The sequence below is a fragment of the Pristiophorus japonicus genome, chromosome 2 (assembly GCF_044704955.1).
Source record: "Pristiophorus japonicus isolate sPriJap1 chromosome 2, sPriJap1.hap1, whole genome shotgun sequence".
Lineage (NCBI taxonomy): Eukaryota > Metazoa > Chordata > Chondrichthyes > Pristiophoridae > Pristiophorus > Pristiophorus japonicus.
Genome location: NC_091978.1, coordinates 2607422 through 2629991, shown reverse-complemented (window position 1 = coordinate 2629991; position 22570 = coordinate 2607422). Strand labels below are relative to the sequence as shown.

Below are 22570 nucleotides of genomic sequence, written 5' to 3'. Positions count from 1 at the left end.
CGTACGCTCCTTCCGCTGCCTGCGCTTGGTTTCTGCACGCTCTCGGTGATGAGACTCAAGGTGCTCAGCGCCCTCCCAGATGCTCTCCCTCCACTTAGGGCGGTCTTTGGCCAGGGACTCCCAGGTGTTAGTGGGGATGTTGCACTTTATCAGGGAGGCTTTGAGAGTGTCCTTGAAACGTTTCTTCTACCCACCTTTGGCTCGTTTGCCGTGAAGGAGTTCAGAGTAGAGCGCTTGCTTTGGGAGTCTCGTGTCTGGGGGACATGCGGACAATGTGGCCCTGCCCAGCGGAGCTGGTCGAGTGTGGTCAGTGCTTCGATGCTGGGGATGTTGGCCTGATCAAGGACGCTAATGTTGGTGCGTCTGTCCTCCCAGGGGATTTGTAGGCTATTTACATTAAAAGCCATGTTGCAGACAGCCCCCTGATCTCCTGCTGGGTGTGAGTGTCCAGCTGGCTAGACTCTGACCCTGAGCACTGACTGTTTAATGGTGTGCGACCCTCAAGCTGAGCCCTGTTGCCTCGCCTCCCTCGCCGATGACACCCAAACCCTCGGCAGGCTGCTCTTTTACTGTCAGCGTTGACAGGTTCACACTTCAATGTGCATTTTCTGCTTCCTGGCAGGAAGAAGAGCTCAGTGATGAGCTCAGTAAAGTGAATAACAGGATGTCCTTTGAGGCGAGTGTTTCTCAGTAAGTGACTCGTACTCTTGGAATTGTTCAAGCTGTGAACTCGCTGTAAATGGACAAGTGTTACAGTGACAGGGTGGATGCAGAGAGGATGTTTCCACTGATGGGGGAGACTAGAACTAGGGGGCATGATCTTAGAATAAGGGGCCGCCCATTTAAAACTGAGATGAGGAGGAATTTCTTCTCTCAGAGGGTTGTGGATCTGTGAAATTCGCTGCCTCAGAGAGCAGTGGAAGCTGGGACATTGAATAAATTTAAGGCAGAGATAGCCAGCTTCTTAACCGATAAGGGAATACAGGGTTAGGAGGAGCGGGCAGGGAAGTGGAGCTGAGTCCATGATCAGATCAGCCATGATCGTATTAAATGGCGGAGCAGGCTCAAGGGGCCGTATGGCCTACTCCTGTTCCTATTTCTTATGTTCTTATGTAATAATAATGGGGGTGTAACAATAGGATCTGAGGTTGTGTAATAGTCAGCGGGGTTGTGTAATAGTGAGCGGGGAAATAAGAGAGTGAGCAGTGATAATTGTATAACGGACCACACCCGAGGGAGGACCTTGTTCCATCGGTTAACCATCCACTCACAACAACAACTTGTATTAATATAGCGCTTTAATATAGTAAAGTGTCTCGAGGCGCCTCACAGGAGTGTTATCAAACACCGAGCCACATGAGATATTAGGGCAAATAGCCAACAACTTGTTCAAAGAGGTAGGTTTTAAGGAGCATCTTAAAGAAGGAGAGAGAGGTGGAGAGGTGGAGAGGTTCAGGGAAGGACTTGGGCCCAGACAGCTGAATGCACGGCCACCAATGGTGGAGAAACTGGCAACCGAGGTGAATCGCCTGCAGGTTAAAAGTAAATTGCAGTTGGGCCCCAAGGCCTCAGCAACTGGCCAAGGTAACAGCTCATTGAAGTCGTGCTATCAGTGTCTGGGACAACACATTAATCAAACCTGTCCAAATGTGAAGGCAGAGTGTTTCTTCTGCAAGAAAACTGGGCATCTTGCTGACTGAAGAGTAAACCGATGTTCAATGCTAGATGTAGAAATCACCAGACACTACGTAGCATTGAAGAGAAACAACAGCACGAGGAGGTTCTGGAGATACACATCATCAGGAGCACGAGGGTATCTAACAACGATTCACGAAGTGTTCTCATCCAAGTAGATGTTGCAGGAACCAGGATACCCATGGAAATCGACACTGGTGCATCTGTGAGCGTAGAATCGCTATACCTCGACAAATTGAGCGACTTTCCGATGGAGAAATCGAGGATAGAGCTGCGAAGCTACTCAGGAGAGCCAAACCCTGTGGTAGGACGTATCACTGTACCGGTGAAGTACAAGGATCAGTTTCAGAGCTTGCCTCTCTTAGTGGCAGGAGACAAGCCTGCCTTACTGGGTAGAAATTGGTTGGGATCACTGAAGCTGAGATTTTTGGTGAGGAAACTAAATTTGCATCGAAAGATGATGTCATCAAGCAGTATCTGAAGGTGTTCTATGAAACAGGAAGTCTGATCCAAGGCTTCAAGGCGAGTGTCAGGGTACAGAAGGACGCGAGACCAGTTTACGACAAGCCATATCCCGTACCATACGCACTCAAGGAGAAAGTTGAGCAAGAACTCAAAAGACGAGAATCTGAGAACATTATACCTAAGGTAGAAGTGTATCTATTTTTCATACATTTTTCACAGCTGAAGTTTGGTAGAGCAGCTAAACATGACCCAGTTATGTCAGAGGTGTATGACATAACTGGGCCAAACCAGGTACAGAGTATGAATTTCTTTCTCTGATACCTGATTTGGCCAGACATTTTCTATGTAAAACGGTGGGTGGAGAAAACACAGGAGATCCAGCAGCTGGCCGACAGCCATTATGTGCGAGGATTCATCATCGCAGTCAAGGCCACCTATGGCCCAAACTCCCAAGGCCCCACCCCTCTGGCCAAGAATGGGAGACACTCATTAAGGACACCGAGGCAGTCAGGGCCCACTGGAAGGAGCACTTCGAAGATATCCTCAATCGAGACTCTGCCTTTGACACAAGTGTTCTCGACTCCATCCTGCAGTAAAGACAAACGTAGGTCCCCTGCAGTCAGAATCAGGGGAAGTCATAACGGGGAACAAAGAAATGGCGGACCAATTGAACAAGTACTTTGGTTCGGTATTCACGAAGGAGGACACGAACAACCTTCCGGTTATAAAAGGGGTCGGGGGGTCTAGTAAGGAGGAGGAACTGAGGGAAATCCTTATTAGCCGGGAAATTGTGTTGGGGAAATTGATGGGATTGAAGGCCGATAAATCCCCAGGGCCTGATGGACTGCATCCCAGAGTACTTAAGGAGGTGGCCTTGGAAATAGTGGATGCGTTGACAGTCATTTTCCAACATTCCATTGACTCTGGATCAGTTCCTATGGAGTGGAGGGTAGCCAATGTAACCCCACTTTTTAAAAAAGGAGGGAGAGAGAAAACAGGGAATTATAGACCGGTCAGCCTGACATCGGTAGTGGGTAAAATGATGGAATCAATTATTAAGGATGTCATAGCAGTGCATTTGGAAAGAGGTGACATGATAGGTCCAAGTCAGCATGGATTTGTGAAAGGGAAATCATGCTTGACAAATCTTCTGGAATTTTTTGAGGATGTTTCCAGTAGAGTGGATAAGGGAGAACCAGTTGATGTGGTATATTTGGACTTTCAGAAGGCGTTCGACAAGGTCCCACACAAGAGATTGATGTGCAAAGTTAGAGCACATGGGATTGGGGGTAGTGTACTGACATGGATTGAGAACTGGTTGTCAGACAGGAAGCAAAGAGTAGGAGTAAATGGGTACTTTTCAGAATGGCAGGCAGTGACTAGTGGGGTACCGCAAGGTTCTGTGCTGGGGCCCCAGCTGTTTACACTGTACATTAATGATTTAGATGAGGGGATTAAATGTAGTATCTCCAAATTTGCGGATGACACTAAGTTGGGTGGCAGTGTGAGCTGCGAGGAGGATGCTGTGAGGCTGCAGAGCGACTTGGATAGGTTAGGTGAGTGGGCAAATGCATGGCAGATGAAGTATAATGTGGATAAATGTGAGGTTATCCACTTTGGTGGTAAAAACAGAGAGACAGACTATTATCTGAATGGTGACAGATTAGGAAAAGGGGAGGTGCAAAGAGACCTGGGTGTCATGGTACATCAGTCATTGAAGGTTGGCATGCAGGTGCAGCAGGCGGTTAAGAAAGCAAATGGCATGTTGGCCTTCATAGCAAGGGGATTTGAGTACAGGGGCAGGGAGGTGTTGCTACAGTTGTACAGGGCATTGGTGAGGCCACACCTGGAGTATTGTGTACAGTTTTGGTCTCCTAACCTGAGGAAGGACATTCTTGCTATTGAGGGAGTGCAGCGAAGGTTCACCAGACTGATTCCCGGGATGGCGGGACTGACCTATCAAGAAAGACTGGATCAACTGGGCTTGTATTCACTGGAGTTCAGAAGAATGAGAGGGGACCTCATAGAAACATATAAAATTCTGACGGGGTTAGACAGGTTAGATGCAGGAAGAATGTTCCCAATGTTGGGGAAGTCCAGAACCAGGGGTCACAGTCTAAGGATAAGGGGTAAGCCATTTAGGACCGAGATGCGGAGGAACTTCTTCACCCAGAGAGTGGTGAACCTGTGGAATTCTCTACCACAGAAAGTTGTTGAGGCCAATTCACTAAATATATTCAAAAAGGAGTTAGATGAGGTCCTTACTGCTAGGGGGATCAAGGGGTATGGCGAGAAAGCAGGAATGGGGTACTGAAGTTGAATGTTCAGCCATGAACTCATTGAATGGCGGTGCAGGCTAGAAGGGCCGAATGGCCTACTCCTGCACCTATTTTCTATGTTTCTATGTTTCTATGCATGCGACCCGCCACCATCTCAGCAAAACTCCAGCCCTGCACGAGGTAGAAAGGGCCACCCGCCAGCTTAAGAACAGCAAGGCATCGGGTGCGGATGGAATCCCCGCTGAGGCACTAAAGTATGGCGGAGAGGCACGACTGGCACGAATGCATGACCTCATCTCTCTCATCTGGAAGGAGGAGAGCTTACCAGAAGGTCTCAGAGATGCAGTGATCGTGACCATCTTCAATAAAGGGGACAAGTCCGACTGCGGCAACTACAGGGGAATCTCCCTGCTATCAGCCACTGGGAAAGTTATTGCAAGAATCCTCCTCAATGGTCTTCTCCCTATGGCTGAGGAGCTCCTCCCAGGGTCACAGTACGGATTCTGCCCACTAAGGGGTACAGTGGACATGATCTTCACCGCGCAACAACAACAAGAGAAATGCAGGGATCAGCACCAACCCTTGTACATGGCCTTCTTCGACCTCACAAAGGCCTTTAACACGGTTAACCGCGAGGAACTATGGAGCATCCTTCTCCGTTTCAGCTGTCCCCAAAAGTTTGTCACCATCCTCTACCTGCTCCACGATGACATGCAGGCCGTGATCCTTACCAACGGATCCACCATAGGCCCAATCCACGTCCGGACCGGGGTCAAACAGGGCTGCGTTATCGCGCCAACCCTCTTCTCGATCTTGGCCACTGCAATGCTCCACCTCACACTCAACAAGTTCCCCGCTGGAGTGAAACTAAACTGTAGAACCAGTGGGAAGCTGTTCAACCTTCGCCGTCTCCAGGCCAGGTCCAAGACCGCCCCAACCTGTGTCATCGAACTACAGTACGCGGATGACGATTGCATCTGCGCACATTCAGAGGATGAACTTCAAGCCATCGTCAACATCTTCACCGAGGCGTACAAATGCATGGGCCTTACACTAAACATCCCTAAGACAAAGGTCCTCCAGCAACCTGCCCCCGCCACACAACAGTACCCCCCAGTCATCAAAATCCACGGCGCGGCCTTGGACAACGTGGACCACTTTCCATACCTCAGGAGCCTATTATCAACAAGGGCAGACATCGATGATGAACATAATAAGAACATAAGAATTAGGAACAGGAGTAGGCCATCTAGCCCCTCGAGCCTGCTCCGCCATTCAACAAGATCATGGCTGATCTGGCCGTGGACTCAGCTCCACTTACCCGCCCGCTCCCCATAACCCTTAATTCCCTTATTGGTTAAAAATCTATCTATCTGTGACTTGAATACATTCAATGAGCTAGCCTCAACTGCTTTCTTGGGCAGAGAATTCCACAGATTCACAACCCTCTGGGAGAAGAAATTCCTTCTCAACTCGGTTTTAAATTGGCTCCCCCCTATTTTGAGGTTGTGCCCCCTAGTTCTAGTCTCCCCGACCAGTGGGAACAACCTCTCTGCCTCTATCCTGTCTATCCCTTTCATTATTTTAAATGTTTCTATAAGATCACCCCTCATCCTTCTGAACTCCAACGAGTAAAGACCCAGTCTACTCAATCTATCATCATAAGGTAACCCCCTCATCTCCGGAATCAGCCCAGTGAATCGTCTCTGTACCCCCTCCAAAGCTAGTATATCCTTCCTTAAGTAAGGTGACCAAAACTGCACGCAGTACTCCAGGTGCGGCCTCACCAATACCCAGTACAGTTGCAGCAGGACCTCCCTGCTTTTGTACTCCATCCCTCTCGCAATGAAGGCCAACATTCCATTCGCCTTCCTGATTACCTGCTGCACCTGCAAACTAACTTGAGGTCCAGCACAGCCTTCAGCTGCCTGAGGAAAAGAGTGTTTGAAGACCAGGCTCACAAATCTGCCACCAAGCTTATGGTCTACAGGGCTGTAGTAATACCCGCCCTCCTATATGGCTCAGAGACATGGACCATGTACAGTAGACACCTCAAATCGCTGGAGAAATACCACCAACGATGTCTCCGCAAGATCCTGCAAATCCCCTGGGAGGACAGATGCACCAACGTTAGTGTCCTCGACCAGGCCAACATCCCCAGCATCGAAGCACTGACCACACTTGATCAGCTCCGCTGGGCAGGCCACATTGTTCACATGCCAGACACAAGACTCCCAAAGCAAGCGCTCTACTCGGAACTCCTTCACGGCAAACGAGCCCCAGGTGGGCAGAGGAAACGTTACAAGGACACCCTCAAGGCCTCCCTGATAAAGTGCAACATCCCCACCGACACCTGGGAGTCCCTGGCCATAGACCGCCCTAAGTGGAGGAAGTGCATCCGGGAGGGCGCTGAGCACCTCGAGTCTCGTCGCTGAGAGCATGCAGAAACCAAGCGCAGGCAGCGGAAGGAGTGTGCGGCAAACCAGTCCCACCCTCCCCTTCCCTCAACCACTGTCTGTCCCACCTGTGACAGAGACTGTGGCTTCAGTATTAGACTGTTCAGCCACCTGAGAACTCTCAGTGTGGAAGCAAATCTTCCTCGACTCTGAGGGACTGCCTCTGATGATGACTTTTGAAGTGTAGTCACTGTTGTAATGTAGCAAACATGGCAGTGAATTTGCACACATCAAGCACGCACAAACAGCGATGTGATAATGGCCAGATAATGTGTTTTAGAGATGTTGATATTGAGGGATAAATATTGGCCGTAGCAGGCCGTAACTCCCCTGCTCTTCTTCTGGGATCTTTTATGTCCAGCTGAGAGGGCAGTTGATGCCTCAGTTTAACATCTCATCCGAAAGAAGACACCTCTGACAGTGCAGCACTCCCTCAGTACTGCCCCTCCGACAGTGCGGCGCTCCCTCAGTACTGCCCCTCCGACAGTGCGGCGCTCCCTCAGTACTGCCCCTCCGACAGTGCGACACTCCCTCAGTACTGCCCCTCCGACAGTGCGGCACTCCCTCAGTACTGCCCCTCCGACAGTGCGGTGCTCCCTCAGTACTGCCCCTCCAACAGTGCAGCACTCCCTCAGTACTGCACTCGTACTGCCGGTCTGGATTATGTGGGTGGGAGATTTCGACACACTGAGCCACAGCTGTGACCTTGAGACACGGGCTGTGCGGAAACAGGGGAGCCGAGGGACTAAAGTTTTCACTTTCGGAGACTTGGAATTGTGCTTTGTGAGTTTAGCTGGTGTGGGAGTGATTGGAGTCTCGGCCCATCCCGAGCAGACCAATGATGAGTGAGTGGATGGAGGGGTCGGGAAAGCTGGGCTGGGGCTGTGTGTGAATTCCATTCCCATGCTGCATTCAGTCCAGACACAGCCGCCAGCCTCTCCTTTTTTGGTGAAACCAGCAGAGCTGCATTTAGACAACTTGCAATTCGCTGCTGCCTGCAGCGTGAGGAGGTGACACAACCATTGCTCACCCCAGGACACAGAGGGCAGCTCAGGGAGCATCCCCCAATCACACTGGACTCAGGGAGCGTCCCCCAATCGCACTGGGCTCAGGGAGCGTCCCCCAATCGCACTGGGCTCAGGGAGCGTCCCTCAATCGCACTGGGCTCAGGGAGTGTCCCTCAATCGCACTGGGCTAAGGGAGTGTCCCTCAATCACACTGCACTAATGGAACGTCTCTAAATTACACTGGGCTAAGGGAGCGTCCCTCAATCACACTGGGCTCAGGGAGCGTCCCTCAAAAACACTGAGCTAAGGGAGCATCCCTTAATCACATTCAGCTAAGGGAGTGTCTCTCAATTAAACTGGACTAAGGGAGCGTCCCTCAATCACACTGGTCTAAGGGGGTGTCTCCCAATCACACTGGGCTCAGGGTGCGTGTGTAAATCACACTGGGCTAAAGGAGTGTCCCCCAATCACACTGGGCTAAGGGAGCACCCTTCAATCACATCGGGCTAAGGGAGTGTTCCTCAATCACACTGGGCTCAAGGAGCGTCCCTCAATCACACTGAGCTAAGGGAGCGTCCCTTAATTACACTGAGCTAAGGGAGTGTCCCTCAATCACACTGGGCTCAGGGAATGTGCCCCAATCACACTGGGCTCAGGGAATGTGCCCCAATCACACTAGGATAAGGGAGTGTCCCCGAATTATACTGGGCTAAGGGAGTGCCCCCCAATCACACTGGGCTCAGGGAGTGGGTGTAAATCACACTGGGCTAAGGGAGTGTGTCTCAATCACACCGGGCTAAGGGAGCATCCCTCAATTACACTGGGCTAAGGAGTGTCCCCCAATCACATTGAGCTAAGGGAGTGTCTCCCAATCGCACTGTGCTAAGGGAGTGCCTCCGAATCACACTAGGCTAAGGGAGTGTCCCTCAATCACACTGGGCTCACGGAATGTACCCCAATCATACTGGGCTAAGGGAGCCTCCCTCAATCACACTAGGCTCAGGGAGCGTCCCTCAATCACACTGGGCTAAGGCAGTGTCTCCCAATCACACGGCTAAGGGAGCGTCTCTAAATTACATCGGGCTAAGGGAGTGTCCCACAATCACACTGGACTCAGGGAGTGTGTGTAAATCACACTGGGCTAAGGGAGTGTGTCTCAATCACACAGGGCTCAGGGAGTGTCCCCCAATCACACTGGGTAAGGGAGTATGTCTAAATCACACTAGGCTAAGGGAGAGTCTCTAAATTACACCAGGCTAAGGGAGCGTCCTTCAATCACACTGAGCTAAGGAAGCGTCCCTCAATTACCCTGGGCAAAGGGAGCGTCCCTTAATCACACTGGGCTAAGGGAGTGTCTCCCAATCACACTGGGCTAACGGAGCGTCTCTAAATTACACTGGGCTAAGGGAGTGTCCCCACAATCACACTGAGCTAAGGGAGTGTCTCCCAATCACACTGGGCTCAGGAAGTGTGTGTAAATCACACTGGGCTAAGGGAGCGTGTCTAAATTACACCAGGCTAAGGGAGTGACTCTAATTTACACTGGGCTAAGGAAGTGTCTCTGAATTACACTGAGCTACGGGAGTATCTCTAAATCACAATGGGCTGAGGGAGTGTTGAATAGTTTGAGTCTTCGCTCTTTGTTTCACTCACAGACAGTTGATTGGCTCAGGTTACACGGAGACACATTATGAAGAGGATGGGACACGAGTGACCATTGCCCCAAATTACACGGTGAGTCGGGGGATCTGGGGGTGTTGTTTGGGGAGGCAGGGAGGGGGAGATGGCACAGTGAGAGTCGGGGTTGGGGAGTGCTGGTGGTGTTGGGGGGGATTGGGGTGCGATGTTGGGGCTCGGGGTGTGGGGGGTCAGGGGAGTGCCAGGGAGTTGGGGAGTGTCGGGGGTTGTCGGGGGATCGGGGTGTTGGGATCGGGGGGGATAGAGGTATCGGGGGGGATCGGAGTGTCGGAGTGGGTTGGGGCATCGGGGGGGCCGGGGGGGATCTGGGGGGGGTCAGGGGATTGGTGGGATGGGGTTGTCTGGGGTCAGGGTGATCGGGTGTTGGAGTATCGGGGCGGACAGGGATGTTGTGGGGTACAGGGGTGTCGGGGTGATCGGGTGTTGGGGTATCGGGGGACAGGGGTGTTGTGGGGTACAGGGGTGTCGGGGGGAGTCAGGGTGTCGGAGGTATCAAGGATTGGAAAATGATGGTCAGAGCATCTGCTATTTCTTCTTTTGTTTCTATTAACAGCCTGGGATACATTTCATCCGGGCCTGGGGACTTATCCACTTTCAAAGATGCTAAGCCCCTTAATACTTCCTCTCACACGATGTTTATCTTGTCTAATATTTCACACTCCTCCTCCCTCATTGCAAAGTCTGCATCGCCCCTCTCTTTTGTGAAAACAGATGCAAAGTGTTCATTAAGCATCATACCCACGTCTTCCGCCTCCACACACATGTTTCCATTATGGTCTCTAATAGGCCCCACTCTTTCTCTAGTTATCCTCTTGCTCCTAATGTATTTATAAAACATCTTTGAGTTTTCCCTGATTTTACTTGCCAATGTTCTCTCATGCTCTCTCTTTGCTTTCCTGATATTTGTTTAATTGCTCCTCTGCACTTTTTATACTCCTCTAGACTCGCTGCAGTATTGAGTTCTCGGTATCTGTTATAGAAACATAGAAACATAGAAAATAGGTGCAGGAGTAGGCCATTCGGCCCTTCTAGCCTGCACCGCCATTCAATGAGTTCATAGCTGAACATACAACTTCAATACCCCATTCCTGTTTTCTCGCCATACCTCTTGATCCCCCGAGTAGTAAGGACTACATCTAACTCCTTTTTGAATATATTTAGTGAATTGGCCTCAACAACTTTCTGTGGTAGAGAATTCCACAGGTTCACCACTCTCTGGGTGAAGAAGTTTCTCCTCATCTCGGTCCGAAATGGCTTACCCCTTATCCTTAGACTGTGACCCCTGGTTCTGGACTTCCCCAACATTGGGAACATTCTTCCTGCATCTAACCTGTCTAAACCCGTCAGAATTTTAAACGTTTCTATGGGATCCCCTCTCATTCTTCTGAACTCCAGTGAATACAAGCCCAGTTGATCCAATCTTTCTTGATATGTCAATCCCGCCATCCCGGGAATCAGTCTGGTGAACCTTCGCTGCACTCCCTCAATAGCAAGAATGTCCTTCCTCAAGTTAGGAGACCAAAACTGTACACAATACTCCAGGTGTGGCCTCACCAAGGCCCTGTACAACTGTAGCAACACCTCCCTGCCCCTGTACTCAAATCCCCTCGCTATGAAGGCCAACATGCCATTTGCTTTCTTAACCGCCTGCTGTACCTGCATGCCAACCTTCAATGACTGATGTACCATGACACCCAGGTCTCGTTGCACCTCTCCTTTTCCTAATCTGTCACCATTCAGATAATAGTCTGTCTCTCTGTTTTTACCACCAAAGTGGATAACCTCACATTTATCCACATTATACTTCATCTGCCATGCATTTGCCCACTCACCTAACCTATCCAAGTCACTCTGCAGCCTCATAGCATCCTCCTCGCAGCTCGCCCTGACACCCAACTTTGTGTCATCCGCAAATTTGGAGATACTACATTTAATCCCCTCGTCTAAATCATTAATGTACAATGTAAACAGCTGGGGCCCCAGCACAGAACCTTGCGGTACCCCACTAGTCACTGCCTGCCATTCTGAAAAGTACCCATTTACTCCTACTCTTTGCTTCCTGTCTGACAACCAGTTCTCAATCCACGTCAGCACACTACCCCCAATCCCATGTGCTTTAACTTTGCACATTAATCTCTTGTGTGGGACCTTGTCGAAAGCCTTCTGAAAGTCCAAATATACCACATCAACTGGTTCTCCCTTGTCCACTCGACTGGAAACATCCTCAAAAAATTCCAGAAGATTTGTCAAGCATGATTTCCCTTTCACAAATCCATGCTGACTTGGACCTATCATGTCACCTCTTTCCAAATGCGCTGCTATGACATCCTTAATAATTGATTCCATCATTTTACCCACTACCGATGTCAGGCTGACCGGTCTATAATTCCCTGTTTTCTCTCTCCCTCCTTTTTTAAAAAGTGGGGTTACATTAGCTACCCTCCACTCGATAGGAACTGATCCAGAGTCAATGGAATGTTGGAAAATAACTGTCAATGCATCGGCTATTTCCAAGGCCACCTCCTTAAGTACGCTGGGATGCAGTCCATCAGGCCTTGGGGATTTATCGGGCTTCAATCCCATCAATTTCCCCAACACAATTTCCCGACTAATAAGGATTTCCCTCAGTTCCTCCTTCTTACTAGACCCTCTGACCCCTTTTATATCCGGAAGGTTGTTTGTGTCCTCCTTAGTGAATACCGAACCAAAGTACTTGTTCAATTGGTCTGCCATTTCTTTGTTCCCTGTTATGACTTCCCCTGATTCTGACTGATTCTACGTTTGTCTTTACTAACCTTTTTCTCTTTACATATCTCTAGAAACTTTTGCAATCCGCCTTAATGTTCCCTGCAAACATAGAAACATAGAAAATAGGTGCAGGAGTAGGCCATTCGGCCCTTCTAGCCTGCACCGCCATTCAATGAGTTCATGGCTGAACATTCAACTTCAGTACCCCATTCTTGCTTTCTCGCCATACCCCTTGATCCCCCTAGTAGTAAGGACCTCATCTAACTCCTTTTTGAATATATTTGGTGAATTGGCCTCAACAACTTTCTGTGGTAGAGAATTCCACAGGTTCACCACTCTCTGGGTGAAGAAGTTCCTCCGCCTCTCGGTCCTAAATGGCTTACCCCTTATCCTTAGACTGTGACCTCTGGTTCTGGACTTCCCCAACATTGGGAACATTCTTCCTGCATCTAACCTGTCTAGCCCCGTCAGAATTTTAAATGTTTCAATGAGGTCCCCTCTCATTCTTCTGAACTCCAGTGAATACAAGCCCAGTTGATCCAGTCTTTCTTGATAGGTCAGTCCCGCCATCCCGGGAATCAGTCTGGTGAACCTTCGCTGCACTCCCTCAATAGCAAGAATGTCCTTCCTCAGGTTAGGAGACCAAAACTGTACACAATACTCCAGGTGTGGCCTCACCAATGCCCTGTACAACTGTAGCAATACCTCCCTGCTCCTGTACTCAAATCCCCTTGCTATGAAGGCCAACATGCCATTTGCTTTCTTAACCGCCTGCTGCACCTGCATGCCAACCTTCAATGACTGATGTACCATGACACCCAGGTCTCTTTGCACCTCCCCTTTTCCTAATCTATTGCATTAATCTCCTCTTTAACCAGCAATGCTACCCCACCTCCTTTTCCTTTTATTCTATCCTCCCTGAATGTTGAATACCCCTGGATGTTGAGTTCCCAGCCCTGATCATCCTGGAGCCACGTCTCTGTAATCCCAATCACATTATATCTGTTAACATCTATTTGCACAGTTAATTCATCCACCTTATTACGGATACTTCTTGCATTAAGACACAAAGCCTTCAGGCTTGTTTTTTTAACACCCTTTGCCCTTTTAGAATTATGATGTAGTGTGGCCCTTTTTGTTTCTTGCCTTTGTTTACTCGGCCTTCCACTATTGCTTTTTACCTTTCTACCATTTGTTTCTGACTCCATATTACTTCGCCCTGTCTCGCTGCATAGGTTCCCATCCCCCTGCCATATTAGTTTAAACACACCTGAACTGCATTAGCAAATGTTATCCCTAGGACATCAGCTCCAGTCCTGCCCAAGTGCAGACCGTCCCTTTTGTACAGGTCCCACTTTCCCCAGAACTGGTTCCAATGTCCCAGGAATTTGAATCCCTCCCTCTTGCACCACTGCTCAAGCCACGTATTTATTCTAACTATCCTGATTATAAGCTTCCCTTTTATCTTTATCTTACCCTGTATGTCCCTTGACATCCAGTGGGCTCTAGATTTGTTCACCCCACCCTTTTTCTTTAAGCGATACACTTGCTCTGTACCCTCAGGATCTCCTCCTTGATTCCCTCCCACTGCTCTGACACTGATTTACCATCAAGTAGCTGTTTCTAATCCACTTTGGCCAAATCCCATCTCAGCTCAGCAAAATTGCCTTTACCCCAATTGAGAACTTTTTTTCCTGGTCCACCTTTGTCCTTTTCCATAACTACCCTAAATCTGACTGAATTATGATCACTAGCAGCAAAATGCTCTCCTACTGATACCCCTTCCACCTGCCCCATTTCAATCCCCAAAACCAAGTCCAGAACCGGCCCCTCCCTTGTTGGGTTTGCTACATACTGGCTAAAGAAGTTCTCCTGAATATATTTTAGGAATTCTGCACCCTCTGTACCGTTTACACTACTTTTTCCCCAGTTAATATTAGGGTAGTTGAAATCCCCCACTATTATAGTTTTTGCCCAAATAATTGTTCCTCTATCTCCCTCTGACTGTTTGGAGGTTTATAGTACACTCCCAGTAATGTGATCATCCCTTTTGCGTTCTTCAGTTCAACCCATACAGCCTCGTTTGATGACCATATCATCCCTCCTCACAGCTGTAATTGTGTCTTTAATCAATACTGAGACCCCCCCCCCCCCCGCTACTTTATCCCCCTCCCAATCCCATCTGAAAACCCTGTAACCAGGAATGTTGAGCTACCATACCTGCCCCTCTTTCAGTCATGTCTCAGTAATGGCTATAATATCATACTCCCAAGTGTCTATCTGTGCTCTCAGCTCATTTGCCTTATTCCCCAGACTCCTTGCATTGATGTATATACCATTCAGTGGAGCCAAACTCCCCCCTTGTCTATTTTCCAGTCTTTGTTTCCTGTCTTCCAAACGCACTTACTAATTTTCTGCTGCCCAATTCCAGCTTTGCTTCTCTCTCCACTGAATCTATTTTCAGGTTCCCATCCCCCCGCCAAGTTAGTTGCAACAGTTCCCCCGCCCCCCCCCCCCCACCCCCGGCGAGGAAATTGATCCCAGCGCTGTTGAGGTGAAACCCGTCCATATTGTATTGTCTCAGTGATGTTGTCAAACAGCCTGCTGTCAATGACCTGTTTCCTGCAATGACCTCCAGGAGCAGGGAGCAAGGACCCCGGGGAGCAGGGACCCCCGGGAGCAGGAACCCCGGGAGCAGGGACTCCGGGAGCAGGGACCCCAGGAGCAGGAGCCCGGGGAACAGGGACCCCCGGGAGCAGGGACCCCAGGAGCAGGGAGCCCTCCCCCCCCGGGAGAATGGAGTAGGGAGCAGGGACCCCGGGAGCAGGGAGCCCCCCCCCCCTCCCTGGAACAGGGACCCCGGGAGCAGGGACCCCTGGGAGCAGGGACACCGGAAGCAGGGACCCCCCAGAGCAGGGACCCACGGGAGCAGGGACCCCGGGAGCAGGGACCCCCCGGAGCAGGGACCCACGGGAGCAGGGACCCCGGGAGCAGAGACCCCCCGGAGCAGGGACCCCCGGGAGCAGGGACCCCGGGAGCAGGGACCCCCCGGAGCAGGGACCCACAGGAGCAGGGACCCCCCCAGGACCCCCTGGGAGCAGGGACCCCCGGAAGCAGGGACCCCGGGAGCAGGGACCCTGGGAACAGGGACCCACGGGAGCAGGGACCCCCCCAGGACCCCCTGGGAGCAGGGACCCCGGGAGCAGGGACCCCCGGGAGCAGGGACCCCGGGAGCAGGGACCCCCGGGAGCAGGGACCCCTGGAGCAGGGACCCCCGGGAGCAGGGACCGCCGGGAGCAGGGACCCCAGGAGCAGGGAGCAGGGACCCACGGGAGCAGGAACCCCCGGGAGCAGGGACCCCGGGAGCAGGGACCCCCGGGAGCAGGGACCCCTGGAGCAGGGACCCCCGGGAGCAGGGACCGCCGGGAGCAGGGACCCCAGGAGCAGGGAGCAGGGACCCACGGGAGCAGGAACCCCCCCCAGGACCCCCTGGGAGCGGGAACCCCTGGGGTACTGCAGCAGCCCAGCAGCAATGAGAGCGAGCAGTGTGATTGTTCTGAGCTACGCGATGCTGGTTGAGGGCGAGGTGTGACTGCCTGTTGTGTGTCTGTCCAGGAGCACTGTCAATACCACGGTCGTGTGAAGGGTCAGGAGGACTCGTGGCTGGCGCTCAGTCTCTGCTCCGGTGTCAGGTAAGCTCCCAATGTGAAGGTGGTGGGACTCCCGCACTGATAGGAGCTCGGTCAACATGCTGGAGGGCATAGGGTGGAGGGCAGAGAGCAGAGTGCAGAGAGGGTCAAGGGTCTGTGCGGAGGGTCTGGTGTCAGTGCAGGGGTCTCGGTTCAATGCGGGGCTCGGGGGTCAGTGCGGGGGGTCAGGGGCCAGTGCGGTGGGTTGGAGATCAGTGCGGATGGATGGGGGTCAATGTGGGGGGGGTCGGGGGTCACAGTTCACAATCGCAGGGTGGACGAAAGGTTCGGACGGGTTTGCTGGGCGTTTACCATCCTTTGGGTGCAGGTGAGGTGGGGGAGGGGTTCGGAGGCACCTATTGGTCAGCGGACTGCGGGCTTTGTGTCTCCAAGTCGCTACATGAATGCAGGTTGTTGTTGTCCCATGATGCAGTGGGATTGTGGTCGTGGATACATTTGACAGTTACTACCTGCAGCCAATCCGAGGCAAGAATCGTCAGCATCACATCATCTATAGGACGGAACATCTACCAATCAGCACAGGGACTTGTGGACACGGAGACGGCAGCCAATCAGGCATCAGCCTGATCCATGACTTTGTTCATCAGCACCTCAGGGTGAGAGAGATCGTCACATCGAGGGAGCTGATTGGGTCTCGCTCAGAGATCGGGGGCGGGGGGATGTGAGAGGGGAGGGGTCAGAGAGAGGGGCGGGGTCAGAAAGAGGGGAGGGGTCAGAGAGAGTGGGAGGGGTCAGAGAGAGGGGAGGGGTCAGAGAGAGGGGAGGGGTCAGAGAGAGTGGGAGGGGTCAGAGAGAGGGGAGGGGTCAGAGAGAGGAGGAGGGTCAGAGAGAGGGGAGGGGTCAGAGAGAGGGGTCAGAGATAGGGTGGGGTCAGTGAGAGGGCGAGGAGTCAGAGAGAGGGAGGGGTCAGAGAGGCGGCGGGGTCAGAGAGAGGGAAGTGGTGAGAGAGAGAGGGCGAGGGGTCATTGAGAGGGCGAGGGATCAGAGAGAGGGAGGGGTCCAGGAGAGGGGAGGGGTTAGAAAGAGGGGAGGGGTGAGAGAGAGGGGGAGGGGTCAGAGAGAGGGAGGGTTCAGAGAGAGGAGGGATCATAGAGAGGAGGGATCATAGAGAGGGAGGGGTCAGAGAGAGGGAGGGGTCAGAGAGAGGGGAGGGGTGAGAGAGAAGGGAGGGGTGAGAGAGGAGGGGGGAGGGGTGAGAGAGGAGGGGGGAGGGGTGAGAGAGGGGGGAGGGGTGAGAGAGGGGGAGGGGTGAGAGAGGGAGGAGGGGTCAAAGGGGGAGGGGTGAGAGAGAGGGGAGGGGTGAGAGAGAGGGAGGGGTCAGAGAGGGGGAGGGGTCAAAGGGGGAGGGGTGAGAGAGAGGGGAGGGGTGAGAGAGAGGGGAGGGGTGAGAGAGAGGGAGGGGTCAGAGAGAGGGAGGGGTCAGAGAGAGGGGCGGGATCAGAGAGAGAGGAGGGGTCAGAGGGGGAGGGGTGAGAGAGGGTTGGGGTCAGACAGGGAGGGGTCAGAAAGAGGGAAGGGGTCAGAGAGAGAGGGAGCGGTCAGAGAGAGGGGAGGGGTCAGAGAGAGGGGGAGGGGACAGAGGGAGAGGGAGGGGTCAGAGAGAGAGGGAGGGGTCAGAGAGAGAGGGAGGGGTCAGAGAGAGAGGGTGGGGTCTCACTCTGTCCTGTTTTCGCCCAGATTCGGCGGGATTCCTGGGATAATATGAAATACGTGGAATTGTACATCGTCGCCGACTACTCCGAGGTCAGTGTGCGCTATAGGATGTGTGTGATGTGGTCTATAATGTGTGGGTCAGTGTGTTCTATAGGGTGTGGTAAGTGTGTTCTATATGGTGTGGATCAGTGTGTTCTCTACGGTGTGGATCAGTGTGTTCTATAGGGTGTGGTCAGTCTGTTCTATATGATATGATCAGTGTGTTCTATAGGTAAGGGCAGTGTGTTCTATAGGTACAGGCAGTGTGTTCTATAGGATGTGGGTCAGTATGTTCTATAGGGTGTGGTCAGTGTGTTCTATATGATATGATCAGTGTGTTCTATAGGGCGCGGTCAGTGTGTTCTATAGGGTGTGCTCTATAGGGTTTGGGGCAGTGTGTTCTATGGGGTACGGTCGGTGTGTTCTATAGGGTGTGGTCAGTGTGTTCTATAGGGTATGGGTCAGTGTGTTCTATAAGCTGTGGGTCAGTGTATTCTATAGGGTACAGTCAGTGTGTTCTATAGCGTGTGGGGCAGTGTGTTCTATAAGGTACGGTCAGTGTGTTCTATAGGGTGGGTCAGTGTGTTCTATAGGGGGTGGTCAGTGCGTTCTATAGTGGGTGGGTCAGTGTGTTCTATAGAGTGTGGGTCAGTGTGTTCTATAGGGTACGGTCAGTGTGTTCTATAGTGTGGGGGCCGGTGTGTTCTATAGGGTGTGGGTCAGTGTGGTCTATAGGGTACGGTCAGTGTGTTCTATATGGTGTGGGGCAGTGTGTTCTATAGGGTGTTGATCATGTGTTTATAGGTTGTGGGTCAGTGTGTTCTATAGGGTGTGGGTCAGTGTGTTCTATAGGGTACGGTCGGTGTGTTCTATAGTGTGTGGGTCAGTGTGTTCTATAGGGTGTGGGGCAGTGTGTTCTATAGGGTGTTGATCATGTGTTCTATAGGGTACGGTCAGTGTGTTCTATGGGGTGTGAGTCAGTGTGTTCTATAGGGTGTGGGTCAGTGTGTTTCATAGGGTGTGGCTCGTGTGTTCTATAGGATATGGTCAGTGTGTTCAATTGGGTGTGGGTCAGTGTGTTATATAGGGTGCGGTCAGTGTGTTCTATAGGGTATGGTCAGTGTGTTCTATAGGGTGTTGTCAGTGTGTTCTATAGGGTGTGGGTCAGTGTGTTCCATAAGGTGTGGGTCAGCGTGTTCTCTAGGCTGTGGGTCAGTGTGTTCTATCGGGTACGGTCAGTCTGTTCTATACGGTGTGGGGCAGTGTGTTCTATAGGGTGTTGATCATGTGTTCTATAGGGTGTGAGTCAGTGTGTTCTATAGGGTGTGGGTCAGTGTGTTTCCTAGGGTGTGGCTCGTGTGTTCTATAGGATATGGTCAGTGTGTTCGATTGGGTGTGGGTCAGTGTGTTCTATAGGGTACGGTCAGTGTGATCTTTAGGGTGTGGGTCAGTGTGTTCTATAGGGTGCGGTCAGTGTGTTCTATAGGGTATGGTCAGTGTGTTCTATAGGGTGTTGTCAGTGTGTTCTATAGGGTGTGGGTCAGTGTGTTCTATAAGGTGTGGGTCAGCGTGTTCTCTAGGCTGTGGGTCAGTGTGTTCTATAGGTGTGGGTCAGTATGCTATAGAGTGGGGTCAGTGTGTTCTATAGGGTGTGGGTCAGTGTGTTCTATATGGTACAGTCAGTGTGTTCTATAGGGTACGGTCAGTGTGTTCTATAGGGTGTGGTCCATGTGTTCTATAGGGTGTGGTCTGTGTGTTCTATAGGGTGTGGTCAGTGTGTTCTTTTGGGTGTGGGTCAGTGTGTTCTATTGGGTATGGGCCATGTGTTCTATAGGGTGTGGTCTATCGGATGTGGGTCAATGTGTTCTATAGGGTGTGGTTAGTGTGTTCTATAGGGTGTGGGTCAGCGTGTTCTATAGGCTGTTGGTCAGTGTGTTCTATAGGTGTGGGTCAGTGTGTGCTATAGGGTGTGGCCAGTGTGTTCTATAGGGTGTGAGTCATCTGTTCTATTGGGTACGATCAGTGTGTTCCATAGGGTGTGGTCTGTGTGTTCTATAGGATGTGGTCCATGTGTTCTATAGGGTGTGGTCGGTGTGTTCTATAGGGTGTGGGTCAGTGTGTTCTATAGGGTGTGGGTCAGTGTGTTCTATAGGGTATGGGTCATGTGTTCTATAGGGTGTGGTCAGTGTGTTCTATCGGATGTGGGTCAGTGTGTCATATAGGGTGTGGTCAGTGTGTTCTATATGGTGTGGGTCAATGTGTTCTATTGGGTATGGGTCATGTGTTCTACAGGGTGTGGTCGGTGTGTTCTATCGGATGTGGGTCAATGTGTTCTATAGGGTGTGGTCAGTGTGTTCTGAGGGTGTGGGTCAGTGTGTTCTATAGGATGTTGTCAGTGTGTTCTATAGGGTGCGGGTTAGTGTGTTCTATAGGGTACGGTCAGTGTGTTCTATAGGGTGTGAGTCATGTGTTCTATAGGGTACGATCAGTCTGTTCCATAGGGTGTGGTCCGTGTGTTCTATAGGATGTGGTCCATGTGTTCTATAGGGTGTGGCCGGTGTGTTCTATAGGGTGTGGGTCAGTGTGTTCTATTGGGTATGGGCCATGTGTTCTATAGGGTGTGGTGTCTCGGATGTGGGTCAATGTGTTCTATAGGGTGTGGTCAGTGTGTTCTATAGGGTGTGGGTCAGCGTGTTCTATAGGCTGTTGGTCAGTGTGTTCTATAGGTGTTGGTCAGTGTGTGCTATATGGTGCGGTTAGTGTGTTCTATAGGGTGTGAGTCATGTGTTCTATAGGGTACGATCAGTGTGTTCCATAGGGTGTGGTCCGTGTGTTCTATAGGATGTGGTCCATGTGTTCTATAGGATGTGGGCGGTGTGTTCTATAGGGTGTGGGTCAGTGTGTTCTATAGGGTATGGGTCATGTGTTCTATAGGGTGTGGTCAGTGTGTTCTATCGGATGTGGGTCAGTGTGTTCTATAGGTTGTGGTCAGTGTGTTCTATATGGTGTGGGTCAATGTGTTCGATTGGGTATGGGTCATGTGTTCTATAGGGTGTGGTCGGTGTGTTCTATCGGATGTGGGTCAATGTGTTTTATAGGGTGTGGTCAGTGTGTTCTGAGGGTGTGGGTCAGTGTGTTCTATAGGATGTTGTCAGTGTGTTCTATAGGGTGCGGGTTAGTGTGTTCTATAGGGTACGGTCAGTGTGTTCTATAGGGTGTGCGCCAGTGTGTTCTATAGGGTGTGCGTCAGTGTGTTCTACAGGGTGTGGGTCAGTGTGTTCTGTAGGGTGTGGGTCAGTGTGTTCAATAGGGTACGGTCAGTGTGTTCTATAGGCTATGGTCAGTGTGTTCTACAGGGTGTGGTCAGTATGTTCTATAGGGTGCGGTCAGTGTTTTATATAGGGTGTGGTCAATGCGCTCTATAGGGTGCGGGTCAGTGTGTTCTATAGGGTGCGGTTCAGTGTGTTATATAGGGTGTAGGCCAGCGTGTTCTATAGGGTGTGGGTCAGTGTTTTCTATAGGGTGTGGTCAGTGTGTTCTATATGGTGTGGATCAGTGTGTTCTATACGGTGTGGATCAGTGTGTTCTATAGGGTGTGGTCAGTCTGTTATATAGGGTGTGGTAAGCGTGTTCTTTAGGGTGTGGGTCAGTGTGTTCTATAGGTAAGGGCAGTGTGTTCTATAGGTACAGGCAGTGTGTTCTATAGGATGTGGATCAGTATGTTCTATAGGGTGTGGTCAGTGTGTTCTATATGATATGATCAGTGTGTTCTATAGGGCGTAGTCAGTGTGTTCTATAGGGTGTGCTCTATAGGGTTTGGGGCAGTGTGTTCTATGGGGTATGGTCAGTGTGTTCTATAGGGTGTGTGTCAGTGTGTTCTATAGGCTGTGGTCGGTGTGTTCTATAGGATACGATAAGTGGGCTCTATAGGGTATGGTCATTGTGTTCTATAGGTTGTGGATCAGTGTATTCTATAGGGTACAGTCAGTGTGTTCTATAGCGTGTGGGGCAGTGTGTTCTATAGGGTACGGTCAGTGTGTTCTATAGGGTGTGGGTCAGTGTGTTCTATAGTGGGTGGGTCAGTGTGTTCTATAGAGTGTGGGTCAGTGTGTTCTATAGGGTACGGTCAGTGTGTTCTATAGTGTGGGTGCCGGTGTGTTCTATAGGGTGTGGGTCAGTGTGGTCTATAGGGTACGGTCAGTGTGTTCTATACGTTGTGGGGCAGTGTGTTCTGTAGAGTGTTGATCATGTGTTCTATAGGGTACGGTCAGTGTGTTCTATAGGGTGTGGGTCAGTGTGTTCTATAGGGTGTGGGTCAGTGTGTTCTAAAGCACGTGGGTCAGTGTGTTCTATAGGGTGTGGTCAGTGTGTTCTATATGGTGTGGGGCAGTGTGTTCTATAGGGTGTTGATCATGTGTTCTATAGGGTACAGTCAGTGTGTTCTATATGGTGTGGGTCCGTGTGTTCTACAGGGTGTGGGTCAGTGTGTTTCATAGGGTGTGGCCCGTGTGTTCTATAGGATATGGTCAGTGTATTCGATTGGGTGTGGGTCAGTGTGTTCTATAGGGTGTGGGTCAGTGTGATCTATAGGGTGTGGGTCAGTGTGTTCTATAAAGTTTGGGTCATGTGTTCTATAGGATACGGTCAGTATGTTCTATAGGGTGTGGTCAGTGTGTTCTATATGATATGATCAGTGTGTTCTATAGGGCATGGTCAGTGTGTTCTATAGGGTGTGCTCTATAGGGTTTGGGGCAGTGTGTTCTATGGGGTACGGTCGGTGTGTTCTATAGGGTGTGATCAGTGTGTTCTATAGGGTGTGT

General features: G+C 51.1%; 1 protein-coding gene across 4 annotated transcripts in view; it reads left to right on the top strand.

Moving 5' to 3' along the window:
- The window catches only part of adam19a (ADAM metallopeptidase domain 19a), a 249840-nt gene that overhangs the window by 59768 nt on the left and 167502 nt on the right, over window positions 1-22570 (top strand). For all 4 annotated transcript variants that reach the window (XM_070866484.1, XM_070866489.1, XM_070866478.1 and 1 more), the window contains exons 4-7: window positions 9558-9636; window positions 15964-16040; window positions 16471-16654; window positions 17736-17801. In XM_070866484.1, coding sequence (XP_070722585.1) covers window positions 9558-9636; window positions 15964-16040; window positions 16471-16654; window positions 17736-17801 — 406 coding nt within the window. The remainder of the gene's footprint in view (window positions 1-9557; window positions 9637-15963; window positions 16041-16470; window positions 16655-17735; window positions 17802-22570) is intronic.